This window comes from Macrobrachium nipponense, chromosome 39 (genome assembly GCF_015104395.2).
Source record: "Macrobrachium nipponense isolate FS-2020 chromosome 39, ASM1510439v2, whole genome shotgun sequence".
Lineage (NCBI taxonomy): Eukaryota > Metazoa > Arthropoda > Malacostraca > Decapoda > Palaemonidae > Macrobrachium > Macrobrachium nipponense.
The window spans coordinates 43,048,999-43,061,126 of record NC_061099.1 but is presented as its reverse complement, the minus strand read 5'-3'; the positions used below and the strand labels follow the sequence as shown (position 1 = coordinate 43,061,126).

Sequence of the window (12,128 nt, the reverse complement as noted above, 5' to 3'; positions counted from 1 at the left end):
GATTGCTTCTGTAGAAATACCACTTATTTTCTTACGCAAAACAACCAGAAAGGAGTGCTTTGCAGTAATAATAATAATTGGGAACACCTACTGATTCGCGGGCCCACTCGACCGCCGACCGAAATCGGCGGAAGAACACCAAAGCCAATATGGCGGCGATACCAAAACAACAACAAACAAAGTAAGGAGCGACTACATATCGGCGACCATCGATTTGTGTGTGCTGTCAGTAATGCCGTAGCGGAACGGCGCTTCGCGCCTTATCCGCATATTTAAAGATTCTTGGCAAGCACGGCATGTACGGCAAGAGGTAATGTTGCGCTGCGCGCGCTACCCACAGGGTTTACAGTAAGGCTACTTACCGTGGCAGATAGATTTGGGTGTCGCATCGCTTACGCCGACGTCCTTTCGTCACTACAGAGCGATCACACCTAAAGGCGTTCCTGTTGTAGTCGATCCGACAAATAGCTCCACAACACTCGCAGTTTTTTTGGCTGTAGAATTAAATTACGTCTGAGCATATTCAATCACAACTTCTTTACCACCACCACTAGACAAATAATGATAAAATTCACCGTAACCCACATTGCACTGCAAACAATCGGTAGGAAATCGAAGGTGTCTGTCAAAATTAATGCCAGAAGGGCCAGCCACTACCTCTGCCATAGCTACAGGAAGACAAAATGCCGGTTTTTGCTTCATTTTTCGAGTATTCAGTCAAACAAGGATACCAGTGGACACTGGACAGCTAACTTTATTACTCCGCTGAAATGCTAGTGAAACTTAGTTTTCTACTAAAGTCGTTCGTAATTGGTTATGAATCCTATGACGTCATAACGATGTCACACCTCTCAGCCAATAATGAGTAACTGGAACTGCTTTTGTTTGCGTAAGAAAGTAAGTTAGAGGGCTCATTAAAAGTAAACATTACCGTAGAGGAAACACCTCTCCCGACTTAGAAAAAAATTCGAGGTAAAAAAACTTATCAAGCTCATTTAATCCACCCGTTCAATCTCTCATATAATGACTATACTTTTTATATTGCTTTTCACATGCTCTTTCCATGTAGGTGATTATTTATTTTAATATCCAGTGCGGATTGCTTCTGAAGAATTACTGTTTTTTATGTTCATGAAAACCTTGTACGTCAGTTCTACATTCGTGGTAATTGAATAACTTGTCTCTTTTCCCCAACAAAACCCGAATGCAGGATGGAACGGACAGCTTCTTGGCTCAACTTTTGAGGTGGCCTGGTATCTAGTGTTGTGTAGTGATGTGTGTGTGGATTTAGAAAGGGCGATTGCCCTGATTCTTTGAATTTTGTCGTAATTTGTTTCATTTGAGTGCCATTGATTTACAATTCCCCTTGAGTGATTAATTTCATTGTCACTTATATGTTATTACTCTTTGATATGTTTAACTTTTACTTATTAAATTAATGTTAACTTTACCTTTATCGGTAATTCTTCAGAAGCAATCCGCACTGGATATTGAAATAAATAATCACCTACAATGAAAGAGCATGTGAAAAGCAATATAAAAAGTATAGTCATTATATGAGAGATTGAACGGGGTGGAATTAAATGAGCTTGATAAGTTTTTACCTCAAATTTTTTCTAAGTCGGGGTGGAATTAAATGAGCTTGATAAGTTTTTACCTCGAATTTTTTCTAAGTCGGGAGAGGTGTTTCCTCTACGGTAATGTTTACTTTTAATGAGCCCTCTAACTTACTTTCTTACGGAAACAAAAGCAGTTCCAGTTACTCATTATTGGCTGAGAGGTGTGACATCGTTATGACGTCATGGGTTTCATAACCAATTACGAACGACTTTAGTCGAAAACTAAGTTTCACTAGCATTTCAGCGGAGTAATAAAGTTAGCTGTCCAGTGTCCACTGGTATCCTTGTTTGACTGAATACTCGAAAAATGAAGCAAAAACCGGCATTTTGTCTTCCTGTAGCTATGGCAGAGGTAGTGGCTGGCCCTTCTGGCATTAATTTTGACAGACCTTCGATTTACTGCCGATTGTTTGCAGTGCAATGTGGGTTACGGTGAATTTTATCATTATTTGTCTAGTGGTGGTGGTAAAGAAGTTGTGATTGAATATGCTCAGAGACATAATTTAATTCTACAGCCAAAATAACTGCGAGTGTTGTGGAGCTATTTGTCGGATCGACTGCAACAGGAACGCCTTTAGGTGTGATCGCTCTGTAGTGACGAAAGGACGTCGGCGTAAGCGATGCGACACCCAAATCTATCTGCCACGGTAAGTAGCCTTACTGTAAACCCTGTGGGTAGCGCGCGCAGCGCAACATTACCTCTTGCCGCACATGCCGTGCTTGCCAAGAATCTTTAAATGTGCGGATAAGGCGCGAAGCGCCGTTCCGCTACGGCCTTACTGACAGCACACATAAATCGATGGTCGCCGATATGTAGTCGTTCCTTACTTTGTTTGTTGTTGTTTTGGTATCGCCGCCATATTGGCTTTGGTGTTCTTCCGCCGATTTCGGTCGGCGGTCGAGTGGGCCCGCGAATCAGTAGGTGTTCCCAATTATTATTATTGCTGCAAAGCACTCCTTCTGGTTGTTTTGCATAAGAAAATAAGTTAGAGGGCTCATTAAAAGTAAACATTACCGTAGAGGAAACACCTCTCCTGACTTAGGAAAAATTCGAGGTAAAAACTTATCAAGCTCATTTAATTCCACCCCGTTCAATCTCTCATATAATGACTATACTTTTTATATTGCTTTTCACATGCTCTTTCATTGTAGGTGATTATTTATTTCAATATCCAGTGCGGACTGCTTCTGAAGAATTACCCATTTATCAAATGCGTTTCAATATCCATCTTTTTCGCCACAGCTTCTCTCCCTTCTTGGTCCTTCGAACCGGATGTTTAAACACTTCCGAATTGGTTATTATGGATACTGAACACATTATTTTGGACCTTTGTAACTTGGAATCAGATCATTCTATATCACCATCGTTTGTTGTTGGATTGTTTATAGCCCCTTTCCCTCAGTTAGTCATTTTATGCTGGCACATAGTTTTTTTGAACAACCACACACACACACACGACAACCTAAGATAAAAGGTCGACAACTAGGTGAGTGTCATTCTCCTTTTTTGAAGGTAGATGTGGTTCACATATAAGTATTGCGATGTAACGAGACGATGCGTATTCTTCTGTCTCATTGCAATTTGACTTTTGAATAAGTTTTTGTAATAAACTGGTTAAATTGACCAGAATTATTTTTGTAGAAACACCAGATTGTTTTAACTTAATGTTTTTTTGCTGTGTAATTTCAGTGTTTTTCGAGGAAGTGTTTTTTACTTACCCGATATTATTGAGATTTATATTGTACAATTTGTTTATTGTCAACTTTGTATGGTTTGTAAGGTGATTTTTGCCTCAGAATTTTCACCATGGATGCAGACAATTGTAGTAATGCACCTCATTTTGTATGAGGTCGCTATAAGTGAAATCGAAACGGACGTTTTGAATGAGGTAAAACGTTGTTGAACCCAGTTTTGTTCTACAGCAGTAATTAAGCTGCGTTTAGGGTCCCTTGCAGCGAAAGCAGATGATTCACGACACAAGCCAGCCGCTTGATGAATTATTAAAGGAAGATATCAGGGTCGAGAATTAGTAAATGCTATAAAACGAGGACCTAACGGTTTACCTCTCTAGCGCGGACAAACGAAATCTCCAAACTCCACCGATAGGGGGGGGGGGGGGGGGGGTTAGCAGCAGCCGTCCTAGCCGGCCCACGGACCCACAACCTGTTAATCCGACCACCTGCGGTAACCTGCTACCCCTAGTATTCCACAACCTAAGCTGCCTCAAATTAACGATAACCTACTTTTTGATGGTCAAAATTGAGCAAGTGGTATCCTTTTTTGGACTGTTTTTTTTAAAGCAGTTTATTTCATTGATAGGCAGGACAATGAATGATGTCATCAAGTTTACGATGCTGACTTAGTTATCTTAAGGGTAAAGCACGCGAAAATGTTGAGGGTTTTTTTACCAAACTAACTCCAGCTAATAAATTATACTGCAGCGATAAAACTCCTACTTGAAAACTCGGTTTTTCCAACGATTTGGGTAAATTAGAAGAGAACTTAAGAAAAATCGGATTATTAAGTTTACCGCACCCTGAGCATGATGCAGAGCAACTGATGGATTTCCTTATGAAATGGAATAGCATCGTTCATCAGTTAGACGCTTTACCAGGTATTACGGACGGCGACTCTAATGAGAAAGCAATTATCAAGCGGTGTTTATCAAAGGAAACATTGCAAGCCTTGTATCAGAGATATGATACTTGTGAACTCAGTGTAGATCAATTGAGAAAGGGCATTGAGAAATTGATTGAGCGTTTAGGTAGAAGTAATATGCATAACCCCCCGCCATCACCGTCCAACCCAGTTAAGAGTGGCAAGGATCGTAACACGAGTTCGAAAAACGAGCGTCAAGCTAATTCGCCTAGTAGAAATACCCCTAAGAAAATGACTTTTTCTTGTTGTTTTTGTCAAGGCGAACACAGCGGTAAGGTCTGCACGAAATACAATACTTTAGAGACTAGAAGAGCTCGTATCAATGAATTACAACTATGCTTTGGTTGTTTAAGAAAGGGTCATCGTATATTTGAATGTAACAGTAATAAGACATATTGTTTTAACTGCAATGGTAAACATCATACATTCCTATGTGCTAGACTATTACCTAATTCTACGAGCGTCTATGTAAATTCGTCTCGGCAACCTTCTAGCACCAAATCAGGTCGTAGTAGAGTTGATAATAAGCCTATAGAAACTGCACAATCGCAGCCTAGTTTCAGTACTAGTGAGAAATCTGCGGCCACGAGTAATCAGAGTAATTCTCAGAAGAATGTTAACAGTAATCAAGTAACTGTGAAAAATGTAGCATCTCTTCAACCGACAGCGTTACCGACAGCCACCCTTCTTTTGAGTAATGATGGGAATCGGATCCCGGTTCGAGCCTTTTTAGATAGCGGATCTCAAAGAACGTTCATTAACCCAGAAGTTGTTGAGAAATTGAACTTAGTGCCCATAAAACAAGTGGAACTTACATTAATTCCGTTTGGAGACAATGTTGAAACTAAAATGTTTGATGTAGTAAGAGTAATAGTTCGAGCAGGTACTAAACGTATCAAATTAAATGCTGTTGTTTGTAATCATGTTAACACTTCCATACACACACCTGGTCTACACAACGTGTATCTGCGATTGCAAGAACGAGGTGTTAAACTGGCAGATAAGAATATTGAATCAGATACCCTCAGTGATATAGGTTTAATTATTGGTGCTGATTATTATAATGCATTTGTGTATTGTCACGATAAATATGATGATGTATGTTTGCTTGGTAGCACCGCCGGTGCTGTTATTTTTGGTCCTATACCCTATTGGGCTTGTAATGTTATCAGTGATGATGAAAATGTAAGATCTGTAATAAGTACACAGAGTATAGTTTGCTCGAGAGTCACTGCTTCTGTAAATCCTCTTGACGGTGAGGATATTTCTAGACTGTGGTCATTAGATACGATCGGCATCGGGAAGGATGCGCGATCCTAAAACGATCAAGCAGCGATCGAACATTTCAGTGAGGCTATTGTAAAGACTGATGATAAATATACGATTGATTTGCCATTTAAGAGCGATGCCAGACCCCCTACGGGTTATAGAAAAGCCTTAGGTCAATTATATTCACTTAAGAGAACCTTTCAGTCTAAACCAGTCATGTTTGATCAGTATCAGTCTGTTTTAGATGAGTATGTTAAGTTAGGATTTATTGAGGAGGTAAAGTTAGAAGATAACTCCTTTGATCCAGTTGATGGCATTAATCATTATTTACCTCACCACCCAGTTTTTAAGGAATCTGCTACGACTCCAATTAGGATAGTTTTCAATGCAAGTAGTAAGGAGTCACACTATGCAAAGTCCCTCAATGATGGTTTACATGCGGGACCTAATCTGGCAACGAAATTGACAGATATGCTGCTGGAATTTCGTCAGAACAAATGTGCTATAGTAGCAGACATAAGTAAAGCTTTCCTTAGAATAGGAATTAATGAAAATCACAGAGATTTCACAAGATTCTTATGGTTTGCTGATAGAGATTTTAAGCATGTCAAGACTTTTAGATTTAAGGTTTTATTGTTTGGAGCTACTTGTTCACCTTTTCTGACGGAATCCAAGACAATCACAATTCATTTGCAAAACCATTCAGATCCAATCGGGACAGATCAGTCAAGGAAGTCCTTTTATGTGGGATAAACTTTATGAAAACTTATGGAGAAATGGTGAAGATTCAGAACGCGAGAGTAATAATGGTAAACCAAATTATGTTGGAAGCTAATATGCCTTTGGGAGAATGGGCTAGCAATTTGAGTTCATTTAATGATAAACATACCCCAGATACTGTCAACTTAAATGCAGTAAAACTACTCGGTCTCTTGTGGGATACTTGTAATGACTCATTGAGTGTAAAGATGCCGTCTCAGATTGTTACATATTTGAATAATCTAGGAAATGTTTGTACTTTGACTAAGAGAAAGGTTGTGTCTCTCCTTTCAACTATCTTTGATCCTTTGGGAATATTAACGCCCGTAACAATCAAGGGAAAACTATTTGTGAAGAAATTGTGTGGACTGAAAACTGACTGGGATGACGAACTGATGATGGATTTAAAGAAAGAGTTCGATGAATTGTTAAACCAACCCAGTTCTATTGAGGAGATCAAGGTCCCTAGATCTTGTTTTAATGAAGGAACTTGTAGCTTACATGTATTTGTTGATGCCTCTCATGTGGCTTATGGAGCCTGTGCGTATGTTGTTAGCAGTAAGCACACAAGTCACTTGCTAATTAGTAAGTCTCGTGTAGCTCTGAGCCCCCCACTTACTACTCCCCGTCAAGAATTACTTGCTTTGACTATAGGCATGCGCCTAGCTGTTCATTTGCCAGAGATTTTTGGGGATAAATTTTCAGATTGTACTGTTTGGAGTGACTCCCAAGTAGCTTTGAGTTGGGTATTTTATGAAAGATCTAAAGAAGTGTTTGTAACCAACAGAGTAAAGGAAATCAAGGTTGTTATATGTCAAGAGCGAGGATAATCCTGCTGATTTAGTTACGCGAGGTATTTCAATGTCTCTTTTGAGTAAGTCAGGTTTGTGGTTTCATGGCCCGACCTGGATTATTGACAAAAATAAGTTTCCAGAACAAGAGGATGTAGTTTACATAGTCTGTTAATGTAAATGAAATTATTGTAGAACCAGTTTTGAGAAACCCTGATGATGATGTACTTGTATTTAATTGTTCTGAGTTCTCTTCATTGAAACACGCATTAAGGATTGTAGGTAGATTGATCTTGTTTGGGAGAAGAGTATTTCCTGATAAATTCAGGGAAAGTAATAATTTACTTGTTTTAATCAGAATCATGCAGCGTCAAGCTTTTCCAACGCTATATTATGCGTTGACTAATGGGTTACAAACGAGTTCTAGTGTTCCCTCTGAGTTAAGGAATCTTATCAGACAATTAGGACTTTATGTTGATGAAAGTGGTGTCATTCGGTGCCAAGGAAGACTTCATAATGCAGAATTGCCAGAATTCGCTAAGCATCCAGTATACGTCGCCAGCCGACACCCCTTGTGGCAACTTATAGTGTCTCATTATCACATACTCAACTTGCACTGCAACACGAATACACTTGTGGTTATATTGAGACAACAGTTTTGGGCTGGAAAAATGAGACAGTCCGTTAAGAAGATCCTGAAAGAGTGCTTATTGTGTAAGAAAGCACAAAATCAACCTCTAAGTCTGCCTGGATTTCCCCCATTACCACCCGAACGAGTTAAGCATCAAGTCCCTTTTTCCTGTGTTGGCGTCGACTATACGGGAAACATTAATGTGTCTGAAAATGAAGCTGAGAACGAGAAGGCGTATGTCTTGTTGTTTACATGCGCTACGTCAAGAGCAGTTGCCCTATATGTGCGCAAATCCATGAATGCACAAGAATTCCTCTTTGTTTTTAGACAATCGCGGCAAGACACGGACTTCCGAAAGTTTTAATGAGTGATAATGCGCCAAACTTCATTGCAGCCAGTAAAGTTTCCAAGAGATATCAGCGAAGAGCCCGAAGTAAGAAATTATCTGACGGATCATAATTTAGAATGGAAGTTCATAACACCCCGATCAACCAATGGAAAGGCGGCGGCTTTTACGAGAGAACTGATCCCGGAGTGGGTTGAAATCGGTGCTTACAAAGGGGCCCTGCTACAGAAAGAGAGTCCGTTATAGAACTCAATACCATCGTCGCCGAAGCCGAGAACATCATCAATAACAGGCCACGAACAAATAGTCCGACAACGAGGAAATAACGCCGACATCGCGCTCACCCACCTGGCCTAGAACTCTTTATACGGCAGAGCTATTACAATGGCTCCTCCTTTGAACAAGTTCGTCGACGTACAGTCGGCCACACATATAAGTAAACACATTTCAGCCACAAGGGCTGGATGTGATCTGGTAACACTGGAACTGAGTCTCCAGACGCACGATGAAACCCGCCCCTCCACCGTGGCCACCGCCCTCCACACATCTTCCCCAAACATTTTTCCCTCCAACCTTCACTCCCACCCTTTCAAGCACACGTTTATAACTTCTGTCCCTCTCTCTAATTTCTCCTTTAAGGAAAAATAATATAACTTAATCTATTCTGTAGGTTCATTCTCATCATGTGGGGGCGAGAAAACCCGTCTGTTCAACTTTTGTCGTAATAATATTATTACTTGCTGTTACCGACAGAAGAATTAACTCTGGTTTTCGTGGCGCTCTCTGTAATAATGGGATTTAGCTATCTACCAATGAAAAGCCTTGTCTATCAAATAACAGCATACCTACTACTCTTTAATTATAATTATAATATCAACAGCCGCATTCCAAATTCTTATTATTACAAAGACAACTAGCATCAGATCGTGTAGGATCTTACGTAACTCAAATTAAGCATGCAGAAATAAAGAAGGCATAAGTTGAGGAGAGAAAGACCTCCATAGGCCTAGAAGACACTGAGGAGGAGAGACAGTTGTAAGAGAGAGAGGACAACAGCAAAAGGAGGCGGCAGACGGAAAGGAGACACAGTGTATAGCGCTGAGAGTGTGGCTGGTATCACAAGGGGCACCATTACCCTCTTAAGTATAATGAGGGCATAGGTCTTGACTTGTCATAGGGGTTATTTTGGGAGTCGATTCTTCCCTATGGATTGGACGTTTGTTTGGTCACAACAGACGGATTCATTGGATCCACATCCGACATTGGGTCAAATTCTCGTATTTTTGTTTGCATGATTTTAAACTGCCTCGGGCATACGTCTACATATATCGATGGCAAGCATGTGCGTTTTTGTTTGTTTGTGTTCCTCCTGCAGGTGAGAATTCCCACGTTAAGATTGTATCAAGTAATAATGAGATATATCCTATATATATATATATATATATATATATATATATATATATATATATATATATATATATTATTTCATGTCCAAACCTGATATTAGTAACATTTTAACGTATACGTAATTAAGGGACAAATAGTTACAGCATCCTATAATTAAGGATACACAATGAGATTGAAAAATAACCATAACCATTTTAATATGAAATATGATATATAATAAGATACGACCAAAAACAAAACTATTGCTTAGTCTCAATGAAAGAAAACACATTACACTAAAAACAACAACAATATGTTAGTTTTATTAAGACTTTCTGAACAAATTCATCCCGCTACCAAAAATGTTTCCTCCCTTTTGTTACAGTATCAGTATTTAGTCCATCCACCATCGCTGGCGCCTTCATTTTGCCCGGCAGTATGTCAACGAAGACTTAGGTTTCTGGGCAAGAGTTGTTTTTTTTCTGATGAGAAAACATTTGCGTCGACCTCGCACGGACAGTTGCACTGATGGCGACGCAATAATACAAGATACTCCTGTGAGCACATGTAACGTCTGGGGATGGGTTAACTTATACACCCTGGGTGAGCTGGCAGAAATACAAGGAAGATTCAACGCCGACCAATACCTTGAAATACTGGAAGACGAGATGGTCCCAACTGTTCGAGCCATGGCATTTCCCTACCCAGAGCGCATTCTGTTCATGCAAGTATGTAGTTTCATCTCGCAAATTGCAGTAATAGGGAAAACTCTGTTGTAGTGCTGGTTTCATTAACTTGTATTATTAACTTCTTCTATTTATACAGAACTTGTTACAAAATGTAAAATATATGAGTAGTTGCGAGTCAGAAGAGAACATTTGAGCTCCGTGAGAACGAATCAGTTGTATGGTTGTTGGTTCTTGAGGTATTCGCCATCTTCTGGCATCAAAGTTCAAGGGTGATTTTTCCTTGTTTTTAAGAAACTACTCACGGCTTTTTGTTTTCCTTTTTTGACTCGCAACGACTCAGCACTGAGTGTTGTAACTACAGAATATCTGTCATTCATTTGGGTATTTAATTTAGTAGGCAATGGTAATGCTGATTATTATTATTATTATTATTATTATTATTATTATTATTATTATTATTATTATTATTATTATTATTATTATATATGAAGTAATAAAAGTCCACACTATATAAAATGTGTATTAAAAAATACATAAAAGACTGGAGCTTTCGTGTACTTGATCAGTAGACCTCATCAGCCGAACTGATTTTTTTCCTTTTCAAAAAAACATTTACAAAAAAGTTACGAAGGACAGCCAGGACTCTGGAACCGTCTCCAAGGGAGATAACAACCAAAACAAACTATCTCAATCATGTTATTCCCTCGTTCAAATGTCTGGCCAAAAGACGACCCGATCGTCGTGGTTGAACAACCTCTTCTGGAGACGGTTCCAGAGTCCTGCCTGTACTTCGTAAATTTTTTGTATATTTATTGAAAAGGAAATATCAGTACGGCTGATGAGGTCTACTAATCAAGTAGACGAAAGCTCCAGTCTTTTTATGTATTTTTGATATACATTTCTCATAATGTGGACTTTTATTACTTTCGAAGTATTCCAGTCTGTTTATGGTGATCTATATATATATATATATATATATATATATATATATATATATATATATATCTATCTATCTATCTATCTATCTATCTATCTATCTATCTATCTATCTCTATCTATCTATATCTATCTATCTATCTATCTATCTATCTATCTATCTATCTATCATCTATCTATATATATATACTATCTTATCTATATATATATATATATATATATATATATATATATATATATATATATATTATATATGCAAGTATCATATGAGGTGTCATTTGTCGGAAGGGTGAGCTGGGCATAATCTTTAACGTAAGGTTCTGTCTCCCAGTTCAAATCTCTCCTTCCTCCTGGTTTGAAAAGCTAAGCGAAATTCCACCTTCTTCCTCTCTACGATAGACTTCAACTTCACGTGGCTTATGGCTTCGAGCTCTTTGGGACGAGTCGAAGGTGGAATACTCTCGCTTTTCAAACCAAGAGAAAGGATAGATCTAAACAGGGAGAAACAGGCAGAACCTTAAATTAAAGATTATGTCCAGCTCACCCTTCACAATTTGACGCCTCTTGTAAAAAATAATTAATATATACTACATATGTGACGTTTGTTTTGCAGGACAACTGTCCAATTCACACAGCCAGGATAGTTAAGCGATGGTTTGAGGAACAACAAGACATTGACCTGCTGGACTGGCCAAGTAAGGGGTGTGATATGAATCCCTTGGAAAATGCGGTGGACCATCGTCAACTCCTGGATCCAGGCCAAGAGCAATAATCAAGGCAGCTCCTCCAACACACCATGTCCGAATGGGAGATATTCAGAAAAAATCAACAAATCGTCTACAATCATGTAGCCTCCGTCCCCAGTAGACTACAAGATGTCATCGCCAACGATGGTGGATGGACTAAATACTGATACATATTTTATAATAAATGGTTATTTTTCAATCTATTATGTATCCTTAATTATAGGGTGCTGTGATATTTGTCCCTTAATTACGTATACGTTAAAATGTTACTAATATAGGTTTTGGACGTCAAGTGAT

The 12,128-nt window shown here is 38.9% G+C and overlaps 2 protein-coding genes across 2 annotated transcripts; both read left to right on the top strand.

Annotated features, from left to right (window-relative positions):
* The first annotated feature begins 4,179 nt into the window (after positions 1 to 4,179).
* LOC135210446 (uncharacterized) lies at positions 4,180 to 5,598 on the top strand. Its single transcript, XM_064243342.1, has one exon. It carries the CDS (start codon positions 4,180 to 4,182, stop codon positions 5,596 to 5,598), a length of 1,419 nt encoding a protein of 472 aa, XP_064099412.1.
* Positions 5,599 to 5,763: 165 nt separating this feature from the next.
* LOC135210445 (uncharacterized) lies at positions 5,764 to 6,300 on the top strand. Its single transcript, XM_064243341.1, has one exon. It carries the CDS (start codon positions 5,764 to 5,766, stop codon positions 6,298 to 6,300), a length of 537 nt encoding a protein of 178 aa, XP_064099411.1.
* The last annotated feature ends 5,828 nt before the right edge of the window (positions 6,301 to 12,128 follow it).